Source organism: Silene latifolia, chromosome 5 (assembly GCF_048544455.1).
Source record: "Silene latifolia isolate original U9 population chromosome 5, ASM4854445v1, whole genome shotgun sequence".
NCBI lineage: Eukaryota > Viridiplantae > Streptophyta > Magnoliopsida > Caryophyllales > Caryophyllaceae > Silene > Silene latifolia.
This window is the reverse complement of record NC_133530.1, coordinates 91,010,425-91,027,495: the sequence shown is the minus strand read 5'-3', so window position 1 is coordinate 91,027,495 and position 17,071 is coordinate 91,010,425. Positions and strand designations below refer to the sequence as shown.

Here is a 17,071-nt window from a genome sequence, read left to right as displayed (position 1 = left end):
AGGTGCCAGTGTGCCACAAACCAGCATTCGCCGAAACTTGGATTATCGTGAAAAATATGTTAAAGCTCGTTATTTGAGGTTGAAATCGAACAGGTTGATTCCTTAAATCGAACAGGTTGATTCCTGAAATGAGCTCGGACGCGTGATTGAAAAACATGGAGAAAAAGAAACAGGGTCCGATTTACCTTCCGAACTAGTGAAATTGAAATGTATAATACGCGTTTTTTTCTGGGATTCCGGTCCCGAACAAAATTCTCCGGAAATCACATAGAAAGTTCCTCGGGTCAGATAAAGCGGCCACGCAAAGTTTGAGCACCAACGGAAGACATTTGGGGGTGTCGGTGTGCCACAAACCAACATTCGCCGAAACTCGGATTATCGTGAAAAATGTGTTAAAGCTCGTTATTTGAGGCTGAAATCGAACAGGTTGATTCCTGAAATCGAACAAGTTGATTCCTGAAATGAGCTCGGACGCGTGATTGAAAAACAGGAGAAAAAGAAACAGGGTCCTCGATTTACCTTCCGAACTACTGAATTGAAGTGTATAATGCACAGTTTTTCGGGATTCCGGGGTCCCGGAACAAAATTCTCCGGAAATCACATAGAAAGTTCCTCGGGTCAGATAAAGCGGCCATACAAAGTTTGAGCACCAACGGAACACATTTGTGACTGCCGGTGTGCCACAAACCAGCATTCGCCGAAACTCGGATTATCGTGAAAAATGTGTTAAAGCTCGTTATTTGAGGCTGAAATCGAACAGGTTGATTCCTGAAATGAGCTCGGACGCGTGATTGAAAAACAGGGAGAAAAAGAAACAGGGTCCGGTACGACCTTCCGAACGGCTGGAATTGAAGTGTATAATACACGGTTTTTCGAGATTCCGGAACAAAATTCTCCGGAAATCACATAGAAAGTTCCTCGGGTCAGATAAGGCGGCCACGCAAAGTTTGAGCACCAATGGAAGACATTTGGGGGTGTCGGTGTGCCGGAAACCAGCATTCGCCGAAACTCGGATTATCGTGAAAAATGTATTAAAACTCGTTATTTGAGACTGAAATCGAACAGTTGATTCTCAAAATGAGCTCGGCGCGTGATTGAAAAACAGGAGAAAAACAAACAGGTCCGATACGACCTTCCGAATGGTCAAATTGAAGTGTATAATACACGGTTTTTCGGGATTCTGGTCCTAACAAAATTTTCCTAAATCACATAGAAAGTTACTCGGGTCAGATAAAGCGGCCACGCAAAGTTTGAGCACCAACGGAAGACATTTGGGGTGCGGTGTGCCACAAACCATCATTCGCCAAACTCGGATTATCGTGAAAAATGTGTTAAAGCTCATTATTTGAGGTCAAAATCGAACAGTTGATTCCTGAAATCGAACAGGTTGATTCCTGAAATGAGCTCGGACGCGTGATTGAAAAACAGGAGAAAAACAAACAGGTCCTAGATTTACGACCTTCCGATCGGCTGAAATTGAGGTGTATAATGCACGGTTTTCGGGATTCTGGAGTACTGGAACAAAATTTTCCGGAAATCACATAGAAAGTTCCTCGGGTCAGATAAAGCGGCCACGCAAAGTTTGAGCACCAACGGAAGACATTTGGGGGTGTGCTGGTATGCCACAAACCAAAGATTCGCCAAACTTGGATTATCGTGAAAAATGTGTTAAAGCTCGTTATTTGAGGTCAAATCGAACAGTTGATACCTGAAATCGAACAGTTGATTCCTGAAATGAGCTCGGACGCGTGATTGAAAAACAGGGAGAAAAAAAGGGTCCGCACGACCTTCCGAACGGCCGAAATTGAAGTGTATAATACACGGTTTTTCGGGATTCCCGGAACAAAATTCTCCTGAAATCACATAGAAAGTTCATCGGGTCCGATAAAGCGGCCATGCAAAGTTTGAGCACCAACGGAAGACATTTGGGGGTGCCGGTGTGCCACAAACCATCATTCGCCAAACTCGGATTATCGTGAAAAATGTGTTAAAGCTCATTATTTGAGGTCAAATCGAACAGAGTTGATTCCTGAAATCGAACAGGTTTATTCCTGAAATGAGCTCGGACGCGTGATTGAAAAACAGGGAGAAAAACAAACAGGTCCTGTTTACCTTCCGAACGGACGAAATTGAAGTGTATAATACACGGTTTTTCGGGATTCCGGGTCCGGAACAAAATTCTCCGAAAATCACATAGAAAGTTCCTCGGGTCGATAAAGCGGCCACGCAAAGTTTGAGCACCAACGGAAGACATTTGGGGTCTTGCCGGTGTGCCAAAACCAAAGATTCGCCAAACTTGGATTATCGTGAAAAATGTGTTAAAGCTCGTTATTTGAGGATCAAATCGAACAGGTTGATTCCTGAAATCGAACAGGTTGATTCCTGAAATGAGCTCGGACGCGTGATTGAAAAACAGGAGAAAAAGAAACAGGGTCCGTTACGACCTTCCGAACGGCCGAAATTGAAGTGTATAATACACGGTTTTTCGGATTCCGGTTCGGAACAAAATTTTCCGGAAATCACATAGAAAGTTCATCGGGTCAAATAAAGCGGCCACCCAAAGTTTGAGCACCAACGGAAGACATTTGGGGTGCGGTGTGCCACAAACCAACATTCGCAAAACTTGGATTATCGTGAAAAATGTGTTAAAGCTCGTTATTTGAGGATCAAATCGAACAGGTTGATTCCTGAAATCGAACAGGTTGATTCCTGAAATGAGCTCGGACGCGTGATTGAAAAACAGGAGAAAAAGAAACAGTGGTCCGTACGACCTTCCGATCGGTGTTGAAATTGAAGTGTATAATGCACGGTTTTGGGATTTAGTCCTTAACAAAACTTTCCGAAATCACATAGAAAGTTCCTCGGGTCGATAAAGCGGCCACGCAAAGTTTGAGCACCAACGGAAGACATTTGGGGGTGCTTGGTGTGCCACAAACCAAAGATTCGCCCAAACTCGGATTATCGTGAAAAATGTGTTAAAGCTCGTTATTTGAGGTCAAATCGAACAAAGTTGATTCACGAAATCGAACAGTTGATTCTGAAATGAGCTCGAACGCGTGATTGAAAAACGGGAGAAAAAGAAACGAGGTCCTATGCGACCTTCCGAACGGCTGAAATTGAAGTGTATAATACACGGTTTTTTGGGATTCCGGGGTCCCGGAACAAAATTTTCCGGAAATCACATAGAAAGTTACTCGGGTCAGATAAAGCGGCCACGCAAAGTTTGACCACCAACGGAAGACATTTGGGGGTGCCGGTGTGCCACAAACCAGCATTCGCCCAAACTCGGATTATCGTGAAAAATGTGTTAAAGCTCGTTATTTGAGGCTGAAATCGAACAGGTTGATTCCTGAAATCGAACAGGTTGATTCCTGAAATGAGCTCGGACGCGTGATTGAAAAACAGGGACAAAAAGAAACAGGGTCCGGTATGACCTTCCGATCGGCTGAAATTGAAGTGTGTAATGCACGGTTTTTCTGAATTCGGTCCCTAACAAAATTCTCCGGAAATCACATAGAAAGTTCCTCGGGTCAGATAAAGCGGCCACGCAAAGTTTGAGCACCAACGGAAGACATTTGGGGGTGTCGGTGTGCCACAAACCAACATTCGCCGAAACTCGGATTATCGTGAAAAATGTGTTAAAGCTCGTTATTTGAGGCTGAAATCGAACAGGTTGATTCCTGAAATCGAACAAGTTGATTCCTGAAATGAGTTCGGACGCGTGATTGAAAAACAGGGAGAAAAAGAAACAGGGTCCGGTACGACCTTCCGAACGGCTGGAATTGAAGTGTATAATGCACAGTTTTTCGGGATTCCGGGGTCCCGGAACAAAATTCTCCGGAAATCACATAGAAAGTTCCTCGGGTCAGATAAAGCGGCCATACAAAGTTTGAGCACCAACGGAACACATTTGTGACTGCCGGTGTGCCACAAACCAGCATTCGCCGAAACTCGGATTATCGTGAAAAATGTGTTAAAGCTCGTTACTTGAGGCTGAAATCGAACAGGTTGATTTCTGAAATCGAACAGGTTGATTCTGAAATGAGCTCGGACGCGTGATTGAAAAACATGGAGAAAAAGAAACAGGTCCGTGCGACCTTCCGAACGGCCAAATTGAAATGTATAATACGCGCGTTTTCGGGATTCCGGTCCGGAACAAAATTTTCCGGAAATCACATAGAAAGTTCCTCGGGTCAGATAAAGCGGCCACGCAAAGTTTGAGCACCAACGGAAGACATTTGGGGGTGTCGGTGTGCCACAAACCAACATTCGCCGAAACTCGGATTATCGTGAAAAATGTGTTAAAGCTCGTTATTTGAGGCTGAAATCGAACAAGTTGATTCCTGAAATGAGGTCGGACGCGTGATTGAAAAACAGGAGAAAAAGAAACAGTCGTCCGACCCTTCCGAACGGCCGGAATTGAAGTGTATATATAATGCACGATTTTTCGGGATTCCGGTCCCGAACAAAATTCTCCTAAATCACATAGAAAGTTCCTCGGGTCAGATAAAGCGGCCATACAAAGTTTGAGCACCAACGGAACACATTTGTGATCACGGTGTGCCTGAAACCAAAGATTCGCCGAAACTCTGATTATCGTGAAAAATGTGTTAAAGCTCGTTATTTGAGGCTGAAATCGAACAGGTTGATTCTGAAATGAGCTCGGACGCGTGATTGAAAAACAGGAGAAAAAGAAACGAGGTCCTGTTTACCTTCCGAACGGCCGAATTGAAGTGTATACACGGTTTTTCGAGATTCCGGTCCTTTAACAAAATTCTCCGGAAATCACATAGAAAGTTCCTCGGGTCAGATAAGGCGGCCACGCAAAGTTTGAGCACCAATGGAAGACATTTGGGGGTGTCGGTGTGCTTTAAAACCGAAAGATTCGCAAAACTCGGATTATCGTGAAAAATGTATTAAAACTCGTTATTTGAGACTGAAATCGAACAGGTTGATTCCTGAAATGAGCTCGGGCGCGTGATTGAAAAACAGGGAGAAAAACAAACAGGGTCCGATACGACCTTCCGAATGGCTGAAATTGAAGTGTATAATACACGGTTTTTCGGATTCTGGTCCGAACAAAATTTTCCGGAAATCACATAGAAAGTTACTCGGGTCAGATAAAGCGGCCACGCAAAGTTTGAGCACCAACGGAAGACATTTGGGGGTGCCGGTGTGCCACAAACCATTATTCGCCGAAACTCGGATTATCGTGAAAATGTGTTAAAACTCGTTATTTGAGGTCAAAATCGAACAGGTTGATTCCTGAAATCGAACAGGTTTATTCCTGAAATGAGCTCGGACGCGTGATTGAAAAACAGGGAGAAAAACAAACAGGTCCGGTCGACCTTCCGATCGGTTTGAAAATTGAGGTGTATAATGCACGGTTTCGGGATTCGAGTCTTTGGAACAAAATTTTCCGAAATCACATAGAAAGTTCCTCGGGTCGATAAAGCGGCCACGCAAAGTTTGAGCACCAACGGAAGACATTTGGGGTGCTGGTATGCCTACAAATCAAATTCGCCAAACTTGGATTATCGTGAAAAATGTGTTAAAGCTCGTTATTTGAGGTCAAATCGAACAGTTGATACCTGAAATCGAACAGTTGATTCCTGAAATGAGCTCGGACGCGTGATTGAAAAACAGGGAAAAAAAAATAGGGTCCGATCGACCTTCCGAACGGGCCGAAATTGAAGTGTATAATACACGGTTTTTCGGGATTCCGGGGTCCCGGAACAAAATTTTCCGGAAATCACATAGAAAGTTACTCGGGTCAGATAAAGTGGCCACGCAAAGTTTGAGCACCAACGGAAGACATTTGGGGGTGCCGGTGTGCCAAAACCAAAGATTCGCCAAACTCGGATTATCGTGAAAAATGTGTTAAAGCTCGTTATTTGAGGTCAAATCGAACAGTTGATTTCTGAAATCGAACAGGTTGATTCCCGAAATGAGCTCGGACGCGTGATTGAAAAACATGGAGAAAAAGAAACAGGGTCCGGTACGACCTTCCGAACGGCTGAAATTGAAGTGTATAATACGCGTTTTTTCGGGATTCCGGGGTCCCGAAACAAAATTTTCCGGAAATCACATAGAAAGTTACTCGGGTCAGATAAAGCGGCCACGCAAAGTTTGAGCACCAACGGAAGACATTTGGGGGTGTCGGTGTGCCACAAACCAACATTCGCCGAAACTCGGATTATCGTGAAAAATGTGTTAAAGCTCGTTATTTGAGGCTGAAATCGAACAGGTTGATTCCTGAAATCGAAAAAGTTGATTCCTGAAATGAGCTCGGACGCGTGATTGAAAAACAGGGAGAAAAAGAAACAGGGTCCGGTACGACCTTCCGAACGGCTGGAATTGAAGTGTATAATGCACAGTTTTTCGGGATTCCGGGGTCCTGGAACAAAATTCTCCGGAAATCACATAGAAAGTTCCTCGGGTCAGATAAAGCGGCCATACAAACTTTGAGCACCAACGGAAGACATTTGGGGGTGCCGGTGTGCCACAAACCAGCATTCGCCGAAACTCGGATTATCGTGAAAAATGTGTTAAAGCTCGTTATTTGAGGCTGAAATCGAACAGGTTGGTTCCTGAAATGAGCTCGGACGCGTGATTGAAAAACAGGGAGAAAAAGAAACAGGGTCTGGTACGACCTTCCGAACGGCTGGAATTGAAGTGTATATATAATACACGGTTTTTCGAGATTCCGGGGTCCCGGAACAAAATTCTCCGGAAATCACATAGAAAGTTCCTCGGGTCAGATAAAGCGGCCACGCAAATTTTGAGCACCAATGGAAGACATTTGGGGGTGCCGGTGTGCCAGAAACGAGAATTCGCCGAAACTCGGATTATCGTGAAAAATGTGTTAAAACTCGTTATTTGAGACTGAAATCGAGCAGGTTGATTCCTGAAATCGAACAGGTTCATTCCTGAAATGAGCTCGGGCGCGTGATTGAAAAACAGGGAGAAAAACAAACAGGGTCCAATACGACCTTCCGAATGGCTGAAATTGAAGTGTATAATACACGGTTTTTCGGGATTCCGGGGTCCCGGAACAAAATTTTCCGGAAGTCACATAGAAAGTTACTCGGGTCAGATAAAGCGGCCACGCAAAGTTTGAGCACCAACGGAAGACATTTGGGGGTGCCGGTGTGTCACAAACCATTATTCGCCGAAACTCGGATTATCGTGAAAAATGTGTTAGAGCTCATTATTTGTGGCTGAAATCGAACAGGTTGATTCCTGAAATCGAACAGGTTTATTCCTGAAATGAGCTCGGACGCGTGATTGAAAAACAGGGAGAAAAACAAACAGGGTCCGGTACGACCTTCCGATCGGCTGAAATTGAAGTGTATAATGCACGGTTTTTCGGGATTCCGGAGTCCCGGAACAAAATTTTCCGGAATCACATAAAAAGTTCCTCGGGTCAGATAAAGCGGCCACGCAAAGTTTGAGCACCAACGGAAGACATTTGGGGGTGCTGGTATGCCACAAACCAGCATTCGCCGAAACTTGAATTATCGTGAAAAATGTGTTAAAGCTCGTTATTTGAGGCTGAAATCGAACAGGTTGATAACTGAAATCGAACAGGTTGATTCCTGAAATGAGCTCGGACGCGTGATTGAAAAACAGAGAGAAAAAAAATAGGGTCCGATTTACGACCTTCCGAACTACTCAAATTGAAGTGTATAATACACGGTTTTTCGGGATTCTCGGTCCCGAACAAAATTTTTCGGAAATCATATAGAAAGTTACTCGGGTCAGATAAAGTGGCCACGCAAAGTTTGAGCACCAACGGAAGACATTTGGGGATGCCGGTGTGCCACAAACCAGCATTCGCCGAAACTCGGATTATCGTGAAAAATGTGTTAAAGCTCGTTATTTGAGGCTGAAATCGAACAGGTTGATTCCTGAAATCGAACAGGTTGATTCCTGAAATGAGCTCGGACGCGTGATTGAAAAACAGGAGAAAAAGAAACAGGGTCCGGTATGACCTTCCGATCGGCTGAAATTGAAGTGTGTAATGCACGGTTTTTCGGGATTCCGGGGTCCCGGAACAAAATTCTCCGGAAATTACATAGAAAGTTCCTCGGGTCAGATAAAGCGGCCACGCAAAGTTTGAGCACCAACGGTTTGGGGGTGCCAGTGTGCCACAAACCAGCATTCGCCGAAACTTGGACTATCGTGAAAAATGTGTTAAAACTCGTTATTTGAGGCTGAAATCGAACAGGTTGATTCCTGAAATCGAACAGGTTGATTCCTGAAATGAGCTCGGACGCGTGATTGAAAAACAGGGAGAAAAAGAAACAGATCCTGCATTTACCTTCCGAACGGCTGAAATTGAATTGTATAATATACGGTTTTTCGGGATTCCGGGGTCCCGGAACAAAAGTTTCCGTAAATCACATAGAAAGTTACTCAGGTCAGATAAAGCGGCCACGCAAAGTTTGAGCACCAACGGAAGACATTTGGGGGTGCCGGTGTGCCTGAAACCAAAGATTCGCCAAACTCGGATTATCGTGAAAAATGTGTTAAAGCTCGTTATTTGAGGTGAAATCGAACAGGTTGATTCCTGAAATCGAACAGGTTGATTCCTGAAATGAGCTCGGACGCGTGATTGAAAAACAGGAGAAAAAGAAACAGGGTCCGTACGACTTTCCGAGCGGGAATTGAAGTGTATAATACACGGTTTTTCGATTCCGGGTCCCGAACAAAATTCTCCGAAAATCACATAGAAAGTTCCTCGGGTCGAGATAAAGCGGCCACGCAAAGTTTGAGCACCAACGGAAGACATTTGGGGTACCGATGTGCCACAAACCAAAGATTCGCGAAACTCGGATTATCGTGAAAAATGTGTTAAAAGCTCGTTATTTGAGGCTGAAATCAAACAGGTTGATTCCTGAAATCGAACAGGTTGATTCCCGAAATGAGCTCGGACGCGTGATTGAAAAACAGGAGAAAAAGAAACAGGTCCGTTTACCTTCCGAACGGTGAAATTGAAGTGTATAATACACGGTTTTTAGGATTCTCGGTCCCGAACAAAAGTTTCCGGAAATCACATAGAAAGTTCCTCGGGTCAGATAAAGCGGCCACGCAAAGTTTGAGCACCAACGGAAGACATTTGGGGGTGCCGGTGCCACAAACCAAAGATTCGCAAAACTCGGATTATCGTGAAAAATGTGTTAAAGCTCGTTATTTGAGGTGAAATCGAACAGGTTGATTCCTGAAATCGAACAGGTTGATTCTGAAAGGAGCTCGGGCGCGTGATTGAAAAACAGGAGAAAAACAAACACGGTCCGTCGACCTTCCGAACTAGTGAAATTGAAGTGTATAATACACGGTTTTTCGGGGTCCCGAACAAAATTCTCCGAAAATCACATAGAAAGTTCCTCGGGTCGATAAAGCGGCCACGCAAAGTTTGAGCACCAACGGAAGACATTTGGGGGTGCGGTGTGTGCCTGAAAACCGAAGATTCACGATACTCGGATTATCGTGAAAAATGTGTTAAAGCTCGTTATTTGAGGTCAAATGGAACAGGTTGATTCCCGAAATCGAATGCATTGATTCCCGAAATGAGCTCGGACGCGTGATTGAAAAACAGGAGAAAAAAGAAACAGGGTCCTAGATTTACCTTCCGAACTACCAATTGAAGTGTATATATAATACACGGTTTTTCTGGATTCCGGGTCCCGAACAAAATTCTCCGGAAATCACATAGAAAGTTCCTCGGGTCAAATAAAGCGGCCACACAAAGTTTGAGCACTAACGGAAGACATTTGGCGGTGCGTGTGTGCCTGAACAAACCAAACATTCGCCGAAACTCGGATTATCGTGAAAAATGTGTTAAAGCTCGTTATTTGAGGCTGAAATCGAACAGGTTGATTCCTGAAATCGAACAGGTTGATTCCCGAAATGAGCTCGGACGCGTGATTGAAAAACAGGGAGAAAAAGAAACAGGGTCCGGTACGACCTTCCGAACGGCTGAAATTGAAGTGTATAAATATACGGTTTTTCGGGATTCTGGGGTCCCGGAACAAAATTCTCCGGAAATCATATAGAAAATTCCTCGGGTCAGATAAAGCGGCCACGCAAAGCCTGAGCACCAATGGAAGACATTTGGAGGTGCCGGTGTGCCACAAACCAGCATTCGCCGATAGACCTGGCAAACAGATCGGGTCGTGTCGGGTTCGTGTTCGTGTCACATGTAAACGGGTCACAAACCCTTCAACCCAAACCCGACCCAATTAAATCTCGCGCCGTGTTCGTGTCGACCCACTTACATAAATGGGTCGTCAAGCCTCAACCCTAACCCGTTAATTTCGTGTCGGGTTCGTGTCGTGTTTTCGTGTTATGTCCATATTTGAAAAGTTTAAGTATATTTATGTGATGGAGGATAAAAAAAATTAGGATTAATTTAGTAAATAGGTCATTCGTGTCGGGTTCGTGTTTAGAGAGCTCAACCCAAACCCAACCCAATTAAATATCGTGTCGTGTTCGTGTCGAACCACTTACATAAATGGGTCATTAGGCCTCAACCCAAACCCATTAATTTCGTGTCGGGTTCGTGTCGTGTTTTCGTGTCGTGTCATTGTTTGCCACCTCTATTCGCCGATGCTAACACAAGGGTAAGGCTGCGTACATCGGACCTCCCCTTACCCCGCAATTTGCGGGAGCCATTGAGGCACCGGGGTAATGTTGTTGTTGTTGTATAGTCTTGCTTCTAAGGCTATGACTAGTTAGGTACTTATGTGTACCTTCCTTTACGGTTGCTAAAAAAAGGGAAGTTCAAATGTAAAATATGGAGCTTAAGTCTTTCAATTAGTCTCACTTTTATTGTGTTTTAAAATGTAAAATTATTAGTTATTTGACTTTTGAGCACAAGACGCTTGCGGCTAGACCTATCAAACGGGTCGGGTCCCAGGTCGAGTCAACATAAGGGCGGGGTAGGGTTAGAATACGGGTTAAGAAATAATTTTTAACGACTTTTTTTAACGATTTTTTAAATCAAAAAATATTTCTCAAAAATGTAAAACATATTTAAAATTAGTATTTTAATTATATTCAATATTTACATTAATTATATTGACATAATTTTTAAAATAAAGTTTTTTAAAATTATTACTTTATTATTAAATATTATAAAAGTTATATAATTTTTTAATTATGTTTGTTATTTTAAGTAATAAAAATAATAATTTTTAGACTATTTTTTCAAATATAATATATAAAATAAAAATGTTAATATTTTAATAAAAATCTTGATTTACTTTTGATCTAAAGGGTCGGGTCTCGACCTTAAAATTACGGGTTATTCCGAATTCGGGTAAAAAAAACCTTATATGAGTGGGTTGGGTAGATGGTACCAAGACGGTCTTAAATTAAGAACCCTGTGAATCGAGAAATTGAGAAGTCCATGAGGCGATTGATGATTGAAAAGGGAAGAATAGGGGTTAGATTGGTGTAGAGAATAATCAATTAAAATGCAACGGGGGGTGAGGGTGGGTGTATTAGTGTTCGGAGCTGCAAAATCAAAATGGTTTTGTGATTCTGTGTTGGCTTCTCCCTCTTCTTCACGCTTCCTCTTCCAACGTCGTGGTGCCAAAGTCCTCGGTTCCGACGTATGTACCTTTCCTTTTTCTTTCTTATTTTATTATTCCATCAAGTAAGTAAACAAAGGATTGAGACGGAGATAGTAGTGGTTTTCTGAATTATTAATAATTTTGTTGCAGGTTAGAAGCGGTACCATTGTGAATAGGAAAGGTATGTATGAGTTAGTAGTAGATTCATTCATTCATTCATTCATTCTTCTTTAGCTTGCTTGTGTGTGTTTTACTCACTCTTTTCCTTGCCTTTGGTAGGCCGCATTTTTCAGGTCTGCTTTCCCCTCTTTCCTTTCCTTAATTAATTCTCCACTTGGTTGCTAATATAATACTGCATTCATTCTTTCATTAATTAATTAATTAATTAATTGTTCAGGTTATCAAAGCCCAACATACTCAACACGGCCGTGGTGGGGCTACCATCCAGGTGGAGCTTCGGGATGTTGATACTGGTAACAAACTTACTGAAAGGTTTCGCACTGATGAACCTATTGAAAGTAAACCCCCAACTACTATCCATCCCACTAGTTACATATTTACATACACACTAACTATCCATCCATCCTTTGTAAATTGTAATTCTTGGTTGATTCACTTTTCTGCAGAGGTTTACGTTGAAGAGAGAACTTTTAAGTATTTGTACTCCGAAGGAGATATTCTTGTCTTAACCGAGTCTGTCTTTTCTTCTCTTCCACCTACTACACTATTTCTATTGAATTGCCTACTAATACTAATACCACCATTTCTTCTTTCTTTCTTTCTTTCTTTTTTGCAATCAGCCCTGAAACTTATGAACAAGTTGAAGTCCCAAAGGATCTCTTTGGAAAGACTGCTGTCTACCTTAAAGGTTCACCCCTTTTCTCTTCACAAACAACAATTAATTGTAACACCTCTTGGATATAGCAACTAACAATTTTCTGTTGCAGAGGATATGACAGTTAGAGTCAGTTATTTTGACGACAGACCTATGTCAGCTACACTGCCTTATCGTGTTACATGCACAGTTATTCAAGCCCAACCTCCAAAGAAGGGCCTCTCCGTCAATCCACAGTACGCATCTCCACTCTTGTTTTCAATTCTTATTCTTCACCGCCTTCCTTTCATTCATACTTACATCTCTTGTATCTCATTTCTTCTTCTTGCTGCTTTTCTACAGATATAAGAAGGTTTTGCTTGACAATGGCCTCACAGTTCTTGTGAGTACTTCTATATTCTTATCATGGTTACCGTCATAGACTTAGTTCACTCAATTCCAACCACGCATAAGCATCTGATTTTTTCCTTTCTATTTTTTTCAACAGTTAGTCCTGCTTAAGACGGGCACTATCCGTCTTAACCTTAAGACGGGTAAAAAAACTACCACATAGTGGTAATAAAGACAGCTTTTGGTATTTCCTAGGCAACAAGTGGGGTGATTTGGTATTTATTTGACCCGTCTTAAGGTTAAGACGGATAGTGCCCGTCTTAAATGAGAATTTGTGTTTTTTCAAATTAGAGTTAGAAATATAAAACAAAAATTGGAAGAAATAGGATGCAAATATGGAATCACAGGAAATTAAGGAAATAAGAGAATGAAGAGAGCAAATCCCTAGCAAAACTAATCCCTCACTAGGAATTTGTGGAGATCAGTTAGTACTAATATGTTCAGAAAGCAAAACTAATACCCTTTTCTGAGGATGCTCTGGGAGTTTTATGTGCTTCGGCATCTTCATTGAGCAGTAAAAATCTAGCATTTTTCGTCAAAAAGGGTGGAGAAATGCGGAGATATTGAAACATTCAAGGAGTTGCAATTTGGTTGAAAAGCGAAAAAAGAGTTTTCATATGCAGAACTCCCTATTGTTATTACAAAAGCTAAATACAGGCCATTTGCAACGGCGTGTCTCCGTCGATAGGCACGACACTGCTAATGGCGTGTTTATGTCGGAATGATTTTTTCTCTCTTGTGGTATTAGCGTAAATACGCCATTAAAAGTGGTGTGTCTATTCCGCGTCTCAACAAATAAGTTTTAATCCGACCCAAAATGTCATTTTTTTATTAAACTTTATTTAAAAAAAAAAATCTTAATTTGTTGGCTGGATATTGCAAGGTTTTGCTTAATGAAATCTGAAGAACTGTCTATTCTTGATAATTGTCAGATCATCAGTTTCAGGTCAAGGGGTTGATTAAACCCGTGCTTGATCCCCTCTTCCATTGTTAGGTTGTGCAAACTTTAAATTAGCATTGCAGTTCCACATGCTATGTACACCTTGCATCTCTTGTGAATATCTCGGACAGCGGACTTCCGCCTGTTTCGTTAAGTTCTTTTTTCATTGCATCTTTCGGGTTTTCCCTATAGGTTTGGATTGACTTTTGTATCATGTTTCCCTTCCCATTCCCTTTTCACTATACGCTTTATAACTGTACGTTTAAGGAACTGGTTACTTAGTGCTTCTTGTCTTTTGTGAATCTAGGCACCCCCTTTCATTGTAACTGGTGATAAAATTGTCGTCAATACTGATGATAATTCGTATTTCACAAGGTAAATAGTGTTCTCCTTTTTAAAATGTGGCTTCAATTCATGCATTTTCTCTTTTCTTGTTGTCAATCCTGTTGTGTTCTTGCTAAGGGTGCAATGATTCCTAAAAAGTCAGATGATCATTCATATAGGTTGTTTATCAGTTTATATGATAACTTTTATATATTCCTTATGCTGTCTATGTCGTGCCTGTCGCTACGTGCATGTAACTTTTAAAATATACAATGGTATTGTCTAAACATGAGTATGTTCTATTGGGAATTTCGAAGAAAGGCCTGTTAAGACAGCCGTACAGATTTCTGACACAGATTTTAGTGGCGATCCAATCACAGAAGCATTTTTGTAAGTTTGCTAATTCTGAGATGAGAGTGATACTAACTTACTAAGAAAACTTGTGATTGTTGAGGACTTATTAGTGCTCCTGCGTGTTAAGTGTGACTAGGTTACTAAAGACGGGGCAAGTTCGAGGTTTCTGATTCAAACTGAGTGTTTGCCTGTGATTACTTTTTGCTTGGTCCTTATTGAATCTCCTCTTAAGTTCTCCAGGTGATCTGAAGATCTCAACTTTCTGAACTCGTGCCTTTAACTTGTCGGTTTGGGGTGGGTTTCCATCACAGAAGAACATATATTTCATGAAAACCTGTCACTTTGACAACTTGAAAGTGATATCTCTTATGTGAATTGTGTAAAATACGTTGGGACATTAAGAATTCTGCTGATTGATGTTCGCTTCTCTTTGCAGGGAAAAATAGAGTTGCAGCTATCAATTTCAGTTATAGTTCGTATCTTTTTTCCCCAACTTTCCTACCTTTGTGGGGGAAGTTAGTGTGATGTGAAAGAGGGCCTATATGAAAGATGATGACTAGGGGTTATTTTATCTACATATGAGAACTCGAAGAAATTACAGCACAGTAGGCTGCAATTTTCATGATATATGCTGTGAACTTTTTTTTTCCTGCCGTTTGCTATGATAGTGACTAGTGAGATAATCATAGTTGATGGACCAGTATTTTTCTCTGCAGAAACAAGAATACAATGATGTTTGATCAATAATGAAATTAAGTTTCTAAGAGCAGTGTTCTTTTATTTTCAAGTTACAGAGAAGTCGTCTTGTTTTTTAAGAACTCAATACTACTTATGGAGTCCTGGACTTCATCAAATAACAAAATGTTGAATATGGTATTCAGTAAAATAAATGCTCAACATTTTGGGAATGATGATCCTGCCTTTTTACACTGACATACATGCAGCTGGACCAAAAAGTTGGAACTTGTTGCTGGAAAGCGTGCTTCAATCTATGCTTTATGCTTATTAACTTCCGAAAAGTACAATTTGAGGTTGACAAGGTCCTCCCTTTAGTAATTAAATCCTGCTTAATGGAATGCTTCCCAACTGAGCCTACGAAAGTATCCAAGCTCTGAAGATCAATGATTCGACTGTATTGAAAAGACACTACAGTCCCACAGAAGTCTCAAACTTGTCAAGTTCGTGCAGGAAGATCAATGTCAACTGCGTTGATTGCATCATTTAATATCAGTTTGCAAAGGATAATGTGCGCAGAAAAGTTAAGGTAAGGATGGGCTTACCATGGCGTGGGGTGCAATACGGACACAATACACGGGGAAGCCAGTATAGAACTTGAAAGGCCCCCCAGATTTCAAGGTTTTGACGACACAATCCAAAGAGCCTGAGTAAGGATACTTGCCCCCTGCATCTGGCTGCATCTTTTGAATTTGAGTTTTGACATAGTCAAAAGGCAAACTGCAGGCAGAAGCGAAGAATCCAGACACAGCACTAGCTCCTGAACAAGTTAGAAATTAGCCTAGAGTTTGATGAACTATAGTGATAGCATCTGATTGTGAACATGAGAAGTTACCGAGGACAGTGGCAGCTTCTCCGAATCCCAGATTATCCCGGAAGAACTCAACAGATTGGTCATAAGAGGCCAGCATGCCCATGTTAAGGGACATTGCTCTAACAACAGTGGGGGCAGCTCCTTTCCAAAGGGCTAAAACACCTTCATCAGCCACAATACGGAAGAGAGCATGAAACACATTTTTGTAGTGTCGGCGTTGGGCCTCGGCTAAGGTTGCATCAGCTTGCATGCGTATGAGGGCTAAGTCAGCTGGACTCCCAACGCTTGCTCCTATGGCTCCGGCACTCAAACCGCAAAGAGCTTTTTTATACAGAGGTAGAGGCTTCCCATCGTTGGCAGCAATGGCTTTATTCGTCAGAATCCTGACAATAAAAAAAAGGTATCAGATGATTGGGGGTTACTTTGTGTAGCAAAGCACTTGGGTATTAAAACAAGGTGGAGGAGAAAGAAGTAGTAACTTGAAAGATCCAAGACGGGCAGTGGTATAAGTAGCTTGCCTTAGCAAACCTGCTGAGAGACCCTGTTGAATGATAAATTCAGTTTGTTGGAAACCAGTAGCAGGGAGTAGATAGAGTAGTAGGAGGAGAAGAAGAAGAAAAGCGGGTAAACCTTGTAGAAGGCAGAAAGACCCTCATGACGGAGCATGTTGGTAGCCACAAGTGGTGCAGAGCCTTGACCCAACTGTATTCTGACCTTGACCATGTCGACGGGCTGAACAACACAGGTTGCCAGCATTCCAGAAACCCCACCGTTAACAAAGGGCTTAACCCTGATCCATGCTGCTTTTCCCTTTTCCTCTCCCATCTATTCCTGATTTATCCTCTATGGACTTTGTTGAAGCTGCTTTTGGTTGCGACTTCACTTCACTTGACTCCGGTATTTTACTACTCAATCAATCATTCAACTTCCTTTTCCTTTGTAATTTCTCCTCTGCTTTTGTCTCTCTTTAGGAAGAGTCGTGGACCAAAACACACAGAGTGTCACATTCTAATGGTGACCCATTTTTTCAATATTTGCACCCGAAAATATGTGTGATTAAAACACATCCTTGATCCTAATTTCATTGATTTATTGTGAAC

At 42.0% G+C, this 17,071-nt stretch overlaps 2 protein-coding genes across 3 annotated transcripts; one reads left to right on the top strand and one right to left on the bottom strand.

Annotated features, from left to right (window-relative positions):
- The first annotated feature begins 11,373 nt into the window (after positions 1-11,373).
- LOC141657893 (uncharacterized) lies at positions 11,374-15,186 on the top strand. Of its 2 annotated transcripts, none has more exons than XM_074465288.1 (10): positions 11,374-11,618; positions 11,730-11,760; positions 11,859-11,872; positions 11,977-12,097; positions 12,206-12,272; positions 12,380-12,447; positions 12,527-12,650; positions 12,757-12,796; positions 14,052-14,119; positions 14,663-14,835. In XM_074465288.1, exons 1-10 carry the CDS (start codon positions 11,481-11,483, stop codon positions 14,664-14,666), a joined length of 675 nt encoding a protein of 224 aa, XP_074321389.1. In that variant the 5' UTR covers positions 11,374-11,480; the 3' UTR covers positions 14,667-14,835. The 2 variants fall into 2 exon arrangements, with proteins under 2 accessions (XP_074321389.1, XP_074321388.1); XM_074465287.1 differs by lacking the exon at positions 14,663-14,835 and adding an exon at positions 14,859-15,186 and having other exon boundaries at positions 11,375-11,618.
- LOC141657891 (mitochondrial dicarboxylate/tricarboxylate transporter DTC-like) lies at positions 15,153-17,046 on the bottom strand. The gene is made up of 5 exons (XM_074465286.1): positions 16,602-17,046; positions 16,451-16,512; positions 15,993-16,354; positions 15,703-15,917; positions 15,153-15,625 (listed from the first exon to the last, which is right to left on the bottom strand). The coding sequence occupies exons 1-5, from the start codon at positions 16,794-16,796 to the stop codon at positions 15,569-15,571; spliced, it is 891 nt and encodes a 296-aa protein (XP_074321387.1). The 5' UTR covers positions 16,797-17,046; the 3' UTR covers positions 15,153-15,568.
- Positions 17,047-17,071: the final 25 nt, after the last annotated feature.